This window comes from Hyperoodon ampullatus (genome assembly GCF_949752795.1).
Source record: "Hyperoodon ampullatus genome assembly, chromosome: 14".
In the NCBI taxonomy this organism is placed as follows: Eukaryota; Metazoa; Chordata; class Mammalia; order Artiodactyla; family Ziphiidae; genus Hyperoodon; species Hyperoodon ampullatus.
The window spans coordinates 29,175,987-29,193,673 of record NC_136927.1 but is presented as its reverse complement, the minus strand read 5'-3'; the positions used below and the strand labels follow the sequence as shown (position 1 = coordinate 29,193,673).

At 44.9% G+C, this 17,687-nt stretch overlaps 1 protein-coding gene across 1 annotated transcript in view; it reads left to right on the top strand.

Moving 5' to 3' along the window:
• The window catches only part of USP7 (ubiquitin specific peptidase 7), a gene marked incomplete at its 5' end in the record, with an annotated part of 56,196 nt that overhangs the window by 11,310 nt on the left and 27,199 nt on the right, over positions 1-17,687 (top strand). Inside the window, one exon of the mRNA XM_079719372.1 lies at positions 14,257-14,361. Coding sequence (XP_079575498.1) covers positions 14,257-14,361 — 105 coding nt within the window. The remainder of the gene's footprint in view (positions 1-14,256; positions 14,362-17,687) is intronic.

Below are 17,687 nucleotides of genomic sequence, written 5' to 3'. Positions count from 1 at the left end.
CCTCAAGTCCTACGTCTCACTAGCGCTATTTCAGGGGCTCCATAGCCACCTGTGGCTCGTGGCTTCCGTATTGGGCAGCGCAGCTGTAGACCTTCTCCATCATCACAGAAAGTTCTAGCGGCAAGTCGCTGCTCCAGACCCAGCCTGTGAACTGGGTTTAGCTTTGCCTTTCTAGAAGACTGCCCTGGAGAGGATTGTTTAGAAGAACAGAAAACCAGGCATTTTCTTCTGTGAAAACCTGGGAAGAAGGTTCCCCAAACTGGCTCAGCACAGCGCATACTTGGCCCTTCGCCTCAGATCGCTGCTTCAGGCCCTGGGCTCTGGGGGGTGGTTTACAGAGATGAAGAGGTGATAGGTGTCTTTGCAGAGGGAGAGTTAGCAGGCTATAGATGGGTCACGTGAACATGTAATTAATGCAGGATAGAAAGCGATGAATGCCACGAGAGGTGCAGAGAGAGGGCTCTGGAAGTGGGGGAGAGCAGTTATGTCTGGGGGCCGGGGAGCAGGAAGGCTCCTGAGTAGTACTGGCCGTGGCCGGAGGGGGTGGTTAGGATTGGAGTTCTGGGGGCTTGGAGGTGAGAATGGCAGAGGTAAGGCCTTTGGGTAGATGAAAATGGAGGCCCCTCTCTGATTGCTGCCCATGTGCATGGATTGTAATGTACTGTGTTTCTTTGCTCTTTTCCCCTTTAGACTTGGAGGCCGGGGAGCATTCTATTCTCTATACCTTGAACAGCCGTTTCTACCAGATAATTGAACGCACTGCATTTTTATATTTTAGTTTCAGTAGGACTGGAACATGCCACCATGTTCAATGCCAAATAACCTTAATTTTACCTACTTTGGTAACCATTATAAAGGGTTAGATGTGCACCTGCCCTCCTATAAGTCTTTGTGGAAAAATGTTAGTAGTCACCATGAATTTTATTTGTATTTATTATTTATTTTTTCTAAAAAAAAGTTTATTTTTGGCTGCATCAGGTCTTAGTCACGGCACACAGGATCTTTCCTTGAGGCATGTGGGCTCAGTAGTTATGGCACGTGGGCTTAGTTGCCCCGCGGCATGTGGGATCTCCCCGGACCAGGGATCGAGCCCATGTCCCCTGCATTGGCAGGAGGATTCTTAACCACTGCGTGACCAGGGAAGCCCCTATTACACTTCTGGTTGTTAGGATCCTGGGACAGTTTTAAAATTGGTGAGAACCCCAAAGAGCTTCTGGGTAGGTGGGTTATAGCTATCATTATTTGCCAAATTAGAAATTAAAAGTCTTAGTTATTCATTTAAAAATAATAAGCCAGTACATAGTAACACATTTAACATACTGCTTGTTTTGGGGTTTTTTTTGGCCACGCTGTGCAGCTTGCAGGATCTTAGTTTCCCGACCAAAGATTGAACCCGTGTCCCCAGCAGTGAAAACACTGAGTCTTAACCACTGGACCGCCAGGGAATTCCCACATTTAACATGCTTTTTTTTTTTTTGCGGTTTGTGGGCCTCTCACTGTTGTGGCCTCTCCCGTTGCGGAGCACAGGCTCCGGACGCACAGGCCCAGCGGCCATGGCTCACGGGCCCAGCCGCTCCGCGGCATGTGGGATCTTCCCAGACCGGGGCACGAACCCATGTCCCCTGCATCGGCAGGCGGACTCTCAACCACTGCGCCACCAGGGAATCCCTAACATGCTTTTTATAGGAAATATTTTCTAAAACAAAAATTGAATGAGGAATGGCATTGTTCATACGTTTTGCAGATTTCTTTATTATCTGGCTTGATAGAAGACAGCTGGATTCTCATATATCTGGTGCTGTCAGTTGCAATGTAAATTTTACTGGAAATATAAAGCAAACCCAGTCTTACAGAGGTATAGCCTTTTCAGGTAACTGTGGCAATTCTTTCATACTACATCAAAATTTGGTAGCTTCTTAAGGTTGATTACAGCATGCAGTTTGAAACCCTATGATTAACTTATTGTGCTCTATTACATTAAAATTTATTGGTTTGTCTTGTACTTTGAATGGAGCATTTCTAATACCATTCATTGGTCATTTGGAAAATACTGATTCAGAGTTATACAGATCTTTTAAATGTTGGCATATTTCATTATACAGTTACATTAAAAAGTCCTTAAAATACCACATTCATGTGTGTAACAGCCTACCTAACTAGGTACAGGGCTGTAGTTATAACTCCAGAAACCTCACTGGCACAAAGAGAGCAGTGACTTTTGTCCTGTATGTAAGAGTCTTACTACTGTCTGGCAGAGGATGAAGATGGTTGGATGATAATTAGCTAGTGGCAGCCTAGTTGTCCGCAGCAGCTGACGCCGTGGGGACGGGCAGCAGGCAGTGTTGGGTGGTCTCCTGCAATGGGAAATTGTCCTCTGGTCCCCCTCACACTTAAAGGTGTATGTAAGATGGTCCTGTTAAGATGAGTAACAGATATTTTGTGAGAATTCAAGGAGAGCGTGCTTAAACCAGAGGTAATTGTGATTTTGATTATTTTGCTTTCTATTCCTCCATCATGGCCAGCATTCCACTTGTTTATTGTTTGCGTCTTTCCCCCCATTTTCTCCATTTTCCAGTAGCTTGTGTGAAACAGTTGGAACTCTTTGGGAATCGGTCTGCTTTTTTTTTTTTTTGGCGGTACGCGGGCCTCTCACTGTTGTGGCCTCTGCCGCTGCGGAGCACAGGCTGCGGACGCGCAGGCTCAGCGGCCATGGCTCACAGGCCCAGCTGCTCCGCGGCATGTGGGATCTTCCCGGACCGGGGCACGAACCCGTGTCCTTTGCGTTGGCAGGCGGATGCTCAACCACTGCGCCACCAGGGAAGCCCAATTGGTCTGAATTTAAACGTAGCTTATGAAGTAGCACACCTTATTTATGTATGTGAGTTTACTGGAGCAAAGGGTGTGTCTGACCTCCCATTTTCCTGGCTTTTTGACGTTTTTGACTCCCTCTCTCCTCAAAGAACAGGAGCTGTGATGCACACATTTGTGTACAAGACCACCCGAACAAAGGTCCTGAGGCAAAAAGACTCAGACCTGTATATCTTTTATGCTCTCTCAGTTCTCTTTTCCCAAATGGTTAAAGATCTGAACCCATATCCCGAGGCAGTGCTTATTTAAAGAGTCAGTAAATCATTTCTTATTCTCCCTGCCTTCCAGGTGTTTTTTTCCTTTGTTTTTCTTTCGTTGTTTTTCTTTTGCCTTTGGGGTGAATGGCTCTGAGTTTCAGCACAGGTGTAGGTCTGCGTAACCCAGAACCTCCCCTCACGCTGTGCTGGTCGTGTCTCCACCATAGCCATGCTACCCATCCCATACAGGTTTGTCATTTTGCAGATGTCGAGAAAATGGAATCACACAGCATGTAACCTAATCAGTAGTGCTTTTTATTGCTGCTTCCGTTCTGTTCCATGGAGGGACACCTGGGTTGTCTCCAGTTTTTGGCAGTTACAAATGAAGCCATTATAAATACCCGTGTTCAGGTTTTTGTGTGAACGTGAGTTTTCGTTTCTCTAGCGGAAGGTGTAGAGTTGTTGTGTGAGGTATGCTTCGTGAGAAACTGCCACCTGCTTCCCAGGTGCCCATGCCCGTGCCCTCTCACCATGTCCCATTGATCTTCATCCTCGCCAGCACTCGAGTGTCAGCATTTTTCACTTTAGTCATCCCGGTAGGTGGGTAGTGGTTTTAATTTGGAGATGTCTAATAGCTCATAGTCACACATCTTTTTATGTATTTATTTGCCATCCCTATACCCTCTATAAAGTGTCTGTTCAAGTATTTGGGGTTTTTTTGTTTTGTTTTTTCTGTCAAGTTTGGAGAGCTCTTTATGTATTTGATATAAGTCCTTTGTCAGATAGGTGATTTGCAAATATTTTCTCCCAGTCTGTAGCATGTCTGTTTATTCTCTTAACAGTGTCTTTCCAGAGAAGTCCAGCTTATCAAACTTTTTTTCTATGGATCTTGCTTTTGGTGTTATGTCTAAGAATTCTTTGCCATGTCTCACGTGATTACTTCCAAAGTTTAAATCTGTGTTCATCTATGGTCCGTTATCAGTTAGTATTTGTATAAGGTGTGAGGTTGGAGTTCTGTTTTTATTTTTGCCTATGGATGTCCAACTGTTGAAAAGACTGCTGTCCCTTTCCATTGAATTACTTACACCTTTGTCACAAATCAAGTAGTAATGTTTACATGGGCCTATTTGCGGACTCTCCTGTCCCGTTGATCTGTGTCTACATAACACAGCACCATCTTGATTACTGAAGCTTTATATAGTGAGTCTCAAAATCGGGTAGTGTAATTCCTCAAACTGTGTTCTTTTCAAAATTGTTTCACTCTGCTGGATTGTGATTGGAATTGTGTTCAAATATACCGATTAATTTCAGGAAAGCTGACACCTTCGCTATGCCTTCCAGCCCTTGAACACCATATGTCTTCTGCTCCCGTGACTTTACCTGGGGAACTAGTCTTCCTCCCAGGAACTTTTTTTTTGCGGTACGCGGGCCTCTCACTGTTGTGGCCTCTCGCATTGCGGAGCACAGGCTCCGGACGCACAGGCTCAGCGGCCATGGCTCACGGGCCCAGCTGCTCCGCGACTTGTGGATCCTCCTGGTCCGGGGCACGAACCCGTGTCCCCTGCATCGGCAGGCGGACTCTCAACCACTGCACCACCAGGGAAGCCCCCTCCCAGGAACTTTTAAACACTTTCTTTGGCCACTAGTTTTTTAGAAGGTCTTGAAAGTTAGGTGTTCCTTGACAGTCCGGGTGGGTCCCCTCAAAAGGAGGGTAAGGTCTGAGTGGTGGTCTGCTGACACCAACGTGGGAAAAAAAACCAGAAACAGCTTGGTCCTCTGTCCTAGGCTATTCTGTTTGTGGCTTTATACAAATAAAGGAACTCATTTGAAATTGGCTGTGCTTGACTAGTTTTTAAAAGTTTTAGTTAGCACAATCACAGTATGTTTAAAATCTCTCATCTACTTCTGACCCCAATCCTCAACCCCCAAATTTCCTTGTCTTTTTAAGTAGTTCTAAAGAAAATCCAGGCATTTAAGAGAGGATGCTGCCATTTGCCCAGGTGTAAAAGGACCTTCAAAGTCACAAATAATCTAGGTAATCCCTTTGTTCTGGGATCCTTTTGTTCCCACTCCCTCCTGCCCCCAAATGGGCAGCTGCTGTACCCTTTTCTTTCTCTGATATAACCTTTTTTTTTTTTTTAAGTCTTTATTGAATTTGTTAAAATATTGCTTCTGTTCTCTTTTGGTTTTTTGGTCTCGGCATGTGGGATCCCAGCTCCCCAGGGATGGAACCTGTACCCCCTGCATTGGAAGGCGAAGTCTCAACCACTGGACTGCTAGGGAAGTCCCCACTGGTACAGCCTTTATGGGCTGCTTGAGGTGGTGTCAGGCCTTAGGCAGTACTTTGGTTGTGCCTTTCTGCATCGTGCTTTGCTTCACGTGTGTGGGTGGTTTTACCTTTATTATAAAGGCAGTACATATTCATGGAGACATTAAAACAACATGGAAGCAAGAAGGCAAGAAAGACTCCATCCCTCGGTGAACATATGTACTTAATGTACGGCGGACGTTGTCCTGTTTTTCACCCCGTCCACGTGTACATCCTCCTTCATTCTGTAAGGACATCCTGCTGATTGATTCGTCTCCTGGTGGATATTGTCCTGTAATATAGTTGTACTTTCCTTAAAACTACATGAATGTAGAGTGAATTTATGTACATAAATAAATTTTGTAGATAAAGGGGTTTTTCAAACACCAAAAATGTTTAATATTTTTAGAGAAATACTGCAGAAAATGGAACACTTACACCTGATTCAGTTGTTCAGTGTACACATCATTCACTATGCCGGGCCCTCAAACAGCTGTGATTTGTGGAACTATTTGTTCCCACTCAAAATAGCCCGTTTCTGTCCAGTTCTTGTCTTCCCCCCGCCCCCAATACAGCCTTATTGAGATTTTATATATCCTGCAATTCACTCATACAGTTCAATGGGTTTTAATAAATATATTCACCCATCACTACAGTCAAGTTATCATGCCAAAAAGAGACTCCTGCACTCCTTAGCCATCACCCTTCCACTCTCCCTCCCAGCTCTAGGCAAACACTGATCTGCCTTTTGTCTTTGTGTGTGTGCTTGTTCTGGACACTTTATATGAATAAATGGCGCCATACAATATATGGCCCTTAGAATTAATGGGCATTTATGTTTTAAGTTTTTCTCTGTAAAAAATGGTGCTTCAGTGTAAGAAATATGCTTGTATATATCTTTGGGCATGTATGCTAGTTTCCTTGGAATGGATATCTAGAAATGGCGTTTTGAGTGAAAGAATATTTGACTTTGGTTTTAATAAATACTGCCTTTGGGGAGAATAATTTGACTATAAATTTAGACTTTAGCCATTTGACACCACCCATTTTGTGATGCGAGACCCTCAATATCTATGGGCATTTCCGATATTTTTCACTGTTAATCTGGTAGATGAAAAGTGGTATTGTGTTAATTAGGAAAGTTGAGCAGATTTGTTATTTGTATTTCTTAAGAATTTCTCCTTGTAGTTGCATTGTCTCTTCTTGATTTTAGGATCTCTGCGTGTTCTGCATATTGATCCTTTGGCTCCTGTGGGTTGCTGATACTTTCTGCCTTCATCCTGTAGCTTCTGTGCAGCTCCGTCTGTGCTGGGCTTGCTGCGACTTGTTTTCCCTTTCCACAAGTGGACTGCCCTACCCAATATAGCAGATAAGACCAGATGTGTAAGCGAGCAGCACGGACATAATTATAAGCTCCTCAGTCGAGCGGGGTGTACACCCCTCTCCATGCCCGGCCAGTGTCCACTCAGTCATCAGTCATGGTTTGTGGGACAGACGTGATGGCAGTTAGCATATGATCCTCTAAAAACAGATGATTTTTACATAATGAAGCCAAACTGAAGACCCCAAACAAATAGTTTTATTTAAGGAACACAGACTTATACGTGTCCTCCTTTGGGGCTTTATTTTCATAAAACTAATTTAAATCAGGATTATTTAAGAGTATAGAGCTAACTGTCGGGTTTCAATACAGAGTCTACTTTGAATCCTCAGACTCTCCCCAGGGCAGGACCCGAGAAGTCCTGGTTTAGCAGGGCAGGACCACCACCCGCAAGTGGGCTTTCAGCTCCCTTCATGGGGCAGGCACGGAGCCAATTCATATAAAAATCAAAATAAAACCAGAACACCGTTGTGGTATTGATTAAGCCACGGACGGTTTCATTGTTAATATGACCGAAGGAATTCAGAGAGTCACTGGAGGCAGCCCTGCCAACTTGGCAGGGGCAAGATAGCCCAAAACCACACCTCACGCACATTCTCCACAGGGCAGCAGAGGCACTTCTGATGGGGCTCTGCTGCCTGTGATGATGAGGACAGGCTTGATCAGATGGCTGCCTGGGGCTGGCACCCAGGGTCCAAGCACCGGCACCATCTCAGTTCTGACCCACCTGGTTTTGAGTGTCACAGTGCTTTCAGGGCCACCGGTGGTTTCCTCTTCATTTGGTGGGACATAGGCTTGACGTGAACATTCGGAGATTTTCAAGGCCCTGCCCACCCCTCTACCTGAGCCTCATCTCCCACCTCCTCCCTTGCCCATTGCCTTGCTCCTGGTCACTCTGGAACCGTGTGGAAGGTGCTTCTTCAGGATCTCTGCCCAGCCGGCTCCCTTCACTCTCTGGTCCTGGCCTGGATGTCCAAGGCCTGTGGCTCTGTTTTCCCCTCTGTCGCATTAGCCCTCTTGTGTGAGGGCTGCTTATCTGTTCCCTCCTGAAACCCAGGGCGCAGCCTGCTCTTGACACATCAAGACACTTGGCAAGTAGGGGGACTGACTCCTGTGAGAAGAGGGCACCCAGCCTCAGCCTCTACCTCCCAAGTTACTCGTGTGTGGAGAAGACCAGTGTTAGGAAAACAGTCATTAGAACATCGCCCTCGTTACTGTAATTGCAGGCAAATAGGGTGTGCCCGGGGTGGGGGTGGGGGAATGAAATCCTTGTAATGCAGTAGTGGATTAGGAATGATGTTTTTGAAGCATAGTTGCAGTTTTCCACTTCTAAGAGGTTTCACAGAGGGATTGAGGGCTGGAAAGCACTTGGGCACTTCCTCACGGCCCACGGGCACTGTGGTCCTTGTCTGGCTGGGGGGCGGGGGTGAGCTTGTTGGCTAATGGACCCTGCTACCTGGTCAGCACCTACTCCTTTCCACCCAGTGGCTGCCAGGACTGCTAAACCTGGGCGAGAGCAGAGACAGCTCAGACCTGCGACTTTGCTCCATACCTTTGTATCCTTGGTTACCTCCAGGTTCTGCCCAAGGACTGGATCTGGATCTGTTCCCCAGTCTGTGCGAGGCCTGGCTTTGCCTGAGAATTCCCCCACAGGGGACTGGAGTTGACGCAGAGCCGTTGAGTTCTCCCACAGAATTGTAGGTTTTCTGGGGGCGCCCAGAGCTGTTTCCCAGCACCTGGGAGGTTCTGGTTTCTTGGGGAGCGTGATAGCTGACACCTGTGGGTGCTTGCTTTTGTGGAAGCCTTCCCAGTCCCCCACCCCCCCTCCCTCTAATCAGCTCAGCTTCTCAGCTGGGCTTAGTAGGAGTGGTACATCTTCTGTCTCTCACCTTCAGGTTATCAGATGTCTCTTTGCTTCTTTGAGCTTACAGCCAGGTTTTTTTAGGATCAGAACATTGGGAAATCGATTATATCTGAATTCTTGAAAATAAGCGATGGCTCTAGAAGAGTTCTCCTGAGCAGCATGAGAACTTGGTGCAGGAGGCTGTGCAGGGCCACTTGGTAGTGGCTTTGGATGTGTTGATCTTTGCCACTGGGAAAGAGCACTGCTTGTGGAGCTCATCAGTGTGTGAGAAGGATGACCCTGACGGATGGCCACACAGTTACACGGCGTGCCGCAGGACAAAGTCGTTGTACAGTTGTTTGCTTGTAGTGTCACTCAGATGGCCAAAAGATGGTGGTGGTGGCTGGGAAGAGTCATCTGTAGGGGAATGGGTGAGTAGATCGTGACATAATGGTATGGTGCTATTCAAAATCAAATCCATGTATGCATATCTGTATGGATCCTGAATTAGGATCCACGTATTGTGAATAGTAAAAGTGCTTGTACCTTGTGCACGTGTATGTACATGAACATTGGGAATGCCTTCCTTCTACTTAGACTCAGAGGCAAGGAGATCACTGTTTCCCTTTATTCATCGCTGCACCCCTTGCCTTGCTTCTGTGAGCATTTCATTCATTCTGTAAAATCCTGAAGTAAAAATACCTGTCTCTTTGCTCAGGACCTGTACAAAAATGTTTACAGCTGCTTTATTCATAATGCCTCCAGACTGGAAGCAACCTGGATGTTGCCGCTATCTGAGTGAGCAGGTAGTGGCATGTCCTTGCCACAGAACCCTCTCAGCAGGATAAAGGAATGCACTGTCGGCGTGAGTCTGAAGGGAATTGTGCTGAGTGTCAGAAGATGCTCCATAAGCTTACTTACACACCCTGTGTCCATTCTTGAAATGGCAGACTGTGGATATGGAGAAGATTGGCCATTGCCAGGGGTTTGGGGCGGGCACAGAACGGAGGTGGGTGTGGCCATAAAAGCACCACCTGAGGGTCCTTGTGCTGGGCTGCTCAGTATCTTGAGTGTGGGGAACACACAGACCTCACATCATGAAATGCATGCAAGTGAATAGGAGGAGGGTCAGTATACTGTCGCCCTCCCAGTTGTGATATTGCACTAAAATTTTGCAAAATGGTGAGAGTAGGCATTTTTAAAGTATTTGTGGCTAAAGAACTTTTCACAGCATTGTGCCTCTTTGCTCAGGACTTCCTTCTTTATTTTTTCCTGACTGGTGCCTCTGGCTCCATTCAGGAGCTCCATCTAACATACTTTATCTCAGGGTGAGCAGTCCTCCTTAGGGAAGGGCCACTCCTGTCTCATGGAGGAAAAGCAAAGAGAGTAGCCGCTCCACAGCTTACAGGCCCAGGGCAACATCCCTCACGGTCCAGCCGGGACCCTGGGTCCATCTGTAAACACCCCACTCTGCCTGATCCCAGGCTATGATCACTGCCTGAGAATGTTTATACAGCGCCCAGCACACAATAGGGACCAGTACTTGGGAGTTACTTATTTGTGAAATCCTTGGAGCAGACGTTAGATCCTTCTCATGTGCCCAGTGTTTCCTCTGCTGCTCCTGCCCCAGCATAGACACCAGCCCTCCCTCCCAGGCCGGCCCCTCCTGAAGAGCTATGCTCTGTGCACCCACCCAGTGTCTGTGTGGGAGACTTTCTTTCGTATCGCAGCTCTAAGCTGCCTTTCTCTCTACCTTTAATTATGTGAGAATTTCAGACATGTTTGTATGGATGCTTCATGCTGAAAATTTTCCTATATAAGTTTAATATCAGCTATATTCCTTACCTCTTAGGCTTGAGGGTTTCTTATGTTCTCTTTTTAAAAATAAACTTGAAATTTTAGGTTAATTTTAGATGTACAGGAAAGTTAGTAGAGTGTGTTCCCATGGACCCCTCACCTGGTTTCCCCCACCAGCAACTTACATCAACACCTGGGGGAACTAGTAACTCCAGATTTCTTTCCCCCGCACTGATACTCTTTGTTTTGAAGGTGATCGTGTAAATTGATGAGGTTGTTTGAATATGCTTCTGGCCCTAATTTTGTGGGGAGCTTTAAAAAAAAAAAAAAAAAGAATTCTGAGGGAGAGCTCCTGGAGATTCTGTGCAGTCACTCTGATGTGGCTGAGAGAACCCTCCCCCTCCCCCAGAAGATTCTGCTGCAGAGCCATGCAGACATGGCAGGGAACCATGGGCTTGGACCAGAAGGTGACTCAGGAGCTCAGAGTGGGGGCCTTACGCCACTAATGGATTTTCAGAACCAATATGCCATTTCTGAACAGTCCTGCAGTATATTTGGACTTGCAGAAAGATATCAGTGTTCTAATTTACCTTGATAACCCCTATTTTATGTAATATTCTTTAAAATGGATTCAGTGCTAGGAGAGAGGAGAGGAGGAGGACCAAGCAGAAGTCTGGGGGTTTTGACTTGGAAGTCAGGGTAAACTGGTAGACTGGGGTGTAAGATGTGCTGGTTAGGCTCTGCTTGACCAATTCAGGGACTGAGTGTTGGCCCATGGCCTCTGTGGTAATCCATGTGTTCTGCCCTTTTAACTGAGCCGTGGTTTTGCTCACTGGGTTGTATCACTAGTTGGGACTTTTGAGGAGAAATCTGGAGGGCTGAGTGGAGAGTGACTCTGGGGCATGGCTGGATCTTCGTTGCCCAGGTACCTCCTGGTGGCAGCGTATAGACTCTTAGTTGGAAGACCGTGAGGTGGGTTTAATGGGGTTGTTTTGTTCCCTCTACCCAGCCTTTTGGAGAGAGGTTTGAGAAATCTTTGTGAAGTGATAGAAAATGTCAAGGCCAACAATTTGGAATTTTCTATTTTTCTCATCCAGGAGTGAGATTCAGGTGCTAAATCAGCACCACATCATTTCCATAGCAATTGGCCAGTGTTCTCTGGGGTCAGTAGCTCTGGGTTGTGACATCACAAACGGAAGTCTGTGGGGAGAAAAGCTGGATGTAAGCACAGACATCCTCAGTAAAAGAGGAGGAAATATAGGCTTTGTAACTAAACAAGGGAGCCTTTTGTGTTTCTAAAGTCACTTTTTAAAAAAGGTATTTTGTGCCACATATATATTAAAATATGCCGCTGGTACTTATCACAAGGTTGTTGTCAAAAGGCTTACCAGTCATGAGTAATGGAAATGATCTCCTTTTGTATTTTCTGGGTGTCGTGTATATATTTCGGAATGATAATTGCTCTCCTCCCCTCCTTGACATTTAAGTATATCAGGGACCTTTTTGTCTATGTGTTTGAGGCATATCATATTGTCATTGGTATTTGCAACTGTTGTGTGTCAAAAAAATTAGTGTTGTAGTTCATATTTGGCCAAATGAGAGTTAATACATTGGGAAAATTCCAACTAAGCAGGATATAAAATTCAGGAACAGGATCACTTTATATAAAGTGATAAATGTATGTACGTGCCAATCTTGCACTTCTTCCTTGATGATAAAGACAGCCTTATCATTTAGGATATTTCTGGAAGCTTAATACAGATTGTGGTATCAGGCGCTTTCATCATTTAATTCTGGTCCAGGGACTTACCGTGTCTTAATTAAATTTTTAATCCTCTTGTTGAACTAACTCATTTTTATGAGAAGCTTTTTTTAACTGGATATTCAGTCCCTTAGGAGCTAGACTTGAGTCGCCAACCTTTTCTCCAAGGGTCCCGTGGCAGTTGGTTGGGAGGGCCTGTTGCTGGACAGGTTCCTCATGTACATGCTGGGCCAACCAGGAGCTTTTTGCATTTTCACAGCCACCAGCCTGGACCACCGTCTCCAGGCCTGTGAAGGGTGGAAAGTTGGTCAGCCCAGCAGGAATGTGTACCCATCATGTGTAAAAGATGGGACATTGCTCAGGAGCACCTGGTTCAGCTGCAGAACCCTACCTGCCTTGCCTTTTAGGAGCCACCTGCAGAGAAACCTTTGTCATTTTTGCATTCGTGCGTTATAGACCTTGTTTTAAAGCTCTTGCCGTAGGCTGGATTTGAACTGAGGAACTAAATTAAAAGTAACAGGCATACGTCAAGCAAATTACTTTAAGATTTATAGTGCATTCATGTGATGTGTGTGTGTGTCTGCAGTGAAGAATCACTCTACTGCTGCTTCTACAGAATCTCTTACTAGTTTGTGTTCTCCCAGTGTTTGCTTATTGGTATAAAGGGAAATAAGAATGTACACACTCTTATTCCAACGTAGTCTCTCTCTTTTATAGCAAGCGTTGCATATGATGATATATATTGCTTGGTACCTTAATTTTTAAAAACTTTTATACTCAGAACATTTCATATAGGTACACTGAGAACCTTAAAAAAAAGCTGTTGCATAATATTCCATTGGTGGAATGTGCTGTTTATTTCAAAGGCCTTCATAGGGTTTTTCCTCATAAAATATTTTGTATGATGGTTTGAGGTGGTTAATATATATGTGCACATATATATTAATATTTATTTATTTATTTTTGGTGCCACACCGCGAGGCCTGCAGGATATCTTAGTTCCCTGACCGGGGATTGAACTTGGGCCCTCGGCAGTGAAAGTGCAGAGTCCTAACCACTGGATCGCCAGGGAATTCCCTGAAATGGTTAATTTAGGAGGGTAAATGTAGAAATTCTGTCAAAGCACCCAATGTTTCATTTTGCTTTTTAAGCATATAAGTTTTAGAGTTCAAGCTAGTTAAGCAACAGGAAAAGGAATTTCTCCTTTCCCTACTTCCCTCCCTCAGTTTTTCTGTCAGGATGTCATGGTTGAGGGGTCAGTTTAAAAATTTATGTTTTCATAGACAGCTTTTAGCACAATTGCTAATTAAGTGTATATATTGATATTTAGTAAAACAAAAGTATCAGGAGTGGCAGTGGTCTAAATTTGAGTAGTAATACCTGTTTCTTAGCTTCCAAGGATTTCTAACGTGTGTCTTGAGATGCTTAAGAAGGAAAAATAGATGGTTTATATTCAGGAATTACTTGAGAAAAGTAACCTGACAATTGGAGTTTGGAGTTTGTCTAGAGGGGAAAGGGGAGGATGCTCTCCATGGTGCTGAATCAGACTGACTGCTGATCCTAATGGTGTAAAGGCTCTGAGTATTGGAGTCCAAGGACACAACTATGCAGCTGTTTAAAAAACCGCATCTCCTGTTTGTAGTTGAGACACTTAATTTCTGTTGGAGTGTCTGATTTGCCAAGGAAAGCTGACTGTACAGGCAAACAGAACAGCATTAGTTGCAGTGAGCTATTCTGACATGCTGGAAGGACAGGATTTAAATGTGAAGTATGGGCAGTAGAGGCTGTTTAAATCCTAAATCCCGCCAAAGGCTTTTTAAAATTCTTCTTTTAAACCGTGGACCTATGTCAAAATAAAGGTCATTGCAAATGGAGCTGATCATTGTGAGGTGTAATGTGTTTTCAAGTCCCATTTAGCATTTTGAAAGAAACAAAAGTTTATATTTAGTAAACATACTAGTAAATACCTTTTGGGTTAAAGTGCAATTATTTGGGCACAATTGGAACTTAATAGTGACTGGAAATTGTCAAAGTACAAATTTTTAATCTAATCTAAGCCATGAAGGTAAAAATCATGGAATTTCTTTGTTTTCTTTAAAGCTGGAGATACAGATGACCCACCAAGAATTACTCAAAACCCTGTTATCAACGGGAATGTAGCCATGAGTGATGGACACAACAACACAGAGGAAGACATGGAGGACGGTAAGTGCCTGGGCTTTGTTAACGCGCATCGGGCAAAAAACTGTCGGAAACAGACATTTCTTCCTTGAGTACTTCTGAGTTTCTCAAGAGTAGCTAGTTTTCAGGAGGTGGTATCTGAGGAAAATTTAGGAGCCTGTTTTGGTTTCAAATTTCAAGGTTGCCTACAAATTTCAAGGTAAGTTGATTTTCCCCAGCCTAGGAGAGAAGGTTGAAATACAGGAGTTTGTAATAGATGGGTATTTGCTCAGGCCTGCAGTTAATTTTCCAGCCACTCCTAGTATTCAGAACACAAGTATATCTTACTGTCCTTTCCTTCTCGTCTGCAGCACGATACTTCTAGACACTGGAACGTGGCTTTCCATTGCATTCTTATTGTAGCAAGTATATCAGTTGTTTGTAGCTAATAATCCCTCCCCACTCCGGTTAGGTGTGAAACGAGAATCGAGCTTTGGGCTTTGTCCCCCAGGCTGAGTTTTGGTCTTTATCTTCTCTGTGTAAAGTGTATGCATTTGTACATGCATGGACATTTTGTGCCTAGGAAAACCTTTCTTTCGAGGCTATTTCTTCGCTATAATTTATCAGACTGTGTGACCTGTGCATTTGCCAGGTCGAAATCATGAGAAGGTAGCAGCCAGTAATCACTTTATGCAGCCCCTGGAATCTTGCAGTGTAATATGAAACCATGTTCTGTCAAAAGCATGTCCATCAATCCTCATGAGGGTTGTGTCCTTCCCAGGGGTGTAACGGGGCAGTTGAAAGAAACCGTCAGTCACGGGCTGCACCACCAGAAGGACTGCTGTTCAGACCTCCTGCCAAAAGTTCAGCCTCCATGAGAAACTGCAGCCGTAGTTGAGAGTTCTCTCACAGTGCGGTTTACCCCTGGCAGCTGGCTGAGGCAATATCTGAGGAAGGTAAAGAGGCGTGGTCTGACCCGCTGCTTTGTTACCTGTGGAGTGCACTTTCCACCGCAGATGAGGGCAACGGTGTGGGTGTGGTCTCTTGGTTGCTGGGCTCTTGGTTTTATTTCAGACCCCGGAGATGCCAAAAGAGGTTCAGAGAGTGCAGTTGGGAAGGCATGACCAGGTCTGATGTACCAGGCGTGAGTCAGGAATCGATTGTAGTCTCTCCTGGAGCAGTGAGCGGTCCAATCCAATCAGAGCCCTCCCGGTCTGGTTTCCACAGAGCAATTTCATTCTCATTTTTCCCCAGGTGTTTTTACGGGGAGGGCTTGGGAGGAGACAGATGTGGATAAAAGGGCAGGTTCTGTTGGCCTCTGATGCCTTTTTTGGTGGATCCTTCTTTGTTGGAAGGGACTGTCCTGTGCCTTGTAGGATGGCAGTGTCACCCGTCACCCCCCCATCCCCCCATCCCCCCCATGCAGTCGTGATAACCGAAAATGTCTCTAAACATGGCTAGAAGTCTCCTGGGGGCCCCAGATTGCCTCATATGAGAATCAATAAGGAGATCATAATGTACATAAAATCCCTTTTGAGGCAAATTTTACTAAATTATTAGTAGTAAATAATGGTGCTATAGAACCTAAAAGTAGAAATGCTTCTACTGCGAATTACCAGACGGGAAAAGCACATTACAGGAGAGAGTAGAAGTGATCTTCAGTAACGCTTTGTTCCTGGCCTTTCGAAAGGCCCAGGGTCAGGAGAGAGAAAGATCGTATCTATGGCAAGGGGGGCGGGAGGGAGGTGGTTCTCTTTCTAGGAGTAGAAGCCTTTGTTTACAGCAGCGTTTTCCCAGCAGTGATAGGTGTTTTGAAACACTTAATGGCAGGATATGTGCATTGTGAAAAGTGATCAGAAATCTAGGAAGTCTGAGGAGTGCTGGCTTAAGCATGTTTCTTAAAGTACAACTAAGCCGTCAGCCTCCTAACATCTTTCTCCGAAAGACTTTTTTTGTTAATGATTCCCCAAGCCTCTGAACGTTAGAATCTGTTTTTGCTGAATCTCCTTTTAACATCTCTGGAGGGCACACAGTATGGGAAACACTGGGTTAGAATCCGATTTGTACAGAGAGGCCTTCTTAGTAGGGGGAGTTTCTTACACAGTAGTTGAGTGGCTAACAACACAGGTTGGAAAAATGTTTAGTAGAGGTAGAGAGTGATTGTTGTAGATCTAGATTGTTGGTACCCGTGGAAAAAAAACTTATTTCTGGGAATTAACTAGGATTTGCAAAGACTTGTATTAGAATGAATAATTGATGTTTGATACAGTTACTGCAAGAGCGCCATTTGGGGAAACCTCAGGGCCACCTTTCTTTTTAAAAGACCTAAAGTGGTGGGTTATCGAGATTTCTGACAAAATGTGTGAGGGCAGCAGGTAGCACGAGCTTGCCATCCTGTCATTTACGATAAGATGCTGGAGTAGGTAAGTCAGTGCTCTGTGGTGTTCAGGCAGGTTAGAGTCTCTGTTTGGATGAAACACTAATCCTGCAGGATACCGGGTATCCTTCATAATCCCAAGTATACTACTTTTACCAAAAAAAAAAAAAGTTTTGTTTTGAAGCAATTATAGATACAGAGGAAGCTGCACAAATAGTACATGGAGTCCCGCGTACCTTCCTTCCATTTTTTCATGTAGCTCCCTTAGGGGAGGGTAACAAGGCCGGCCCTATCTGCCAGAGATGAGTTTCATGTCTTCTTCTCTTTTGTAGACCCTCCTGTCTTGACCTGGTATTTAATACAGCTTTTCAGTTATTCAGTTAGTATGAAGAGTTTGGAAGGCAGCTGTGCTCACCTCTGTACCACCAACGCCACACAGTATGAAGAGCTTGGAGCTATGGGGTGGTGACATTTTTATTCACATGAAATCTCATGTTAAACTTCCTAATTAGCATACTTTGGAAGATAATCCTGTGCCTTGAACATGAGGCAGAATCTCACATCTAGTGTGTGATTCAGCAAGTGTGAACTGCACATGGGGGCCAGGGTGGCGCCAGGCTCAAGACCCAGAACCTTGGCCTTGAAGGGCTGGCCCGCTCCTGGTTGCATGCTATGCTGAGCTCACCATCGTGTGGTCCTATTTAATATTTAAGATTAATTGAGGAATTTGACTAAAGTGTTGGGAGGAAGAGCAAAAAGCCATTTATAATGTGTATCATTTTTTTGTCTGTATAAAACGGTAATCCTACAAAGACCTGAATGGTAACTGACAGTCAAGTAGGTGAGTTAGGAGAGAGGGAGGGCCTTGTGACATGATGTCCTTAGGTCCCATGAGTGTGTCCTGCCATCACTGTACAGCAGGCCGGTTTTATTGGGCTCTGCGTTTGGTCACCTAAACTCTAGGATGGCAGTTTACAAACCAGAGGTAGGTCAC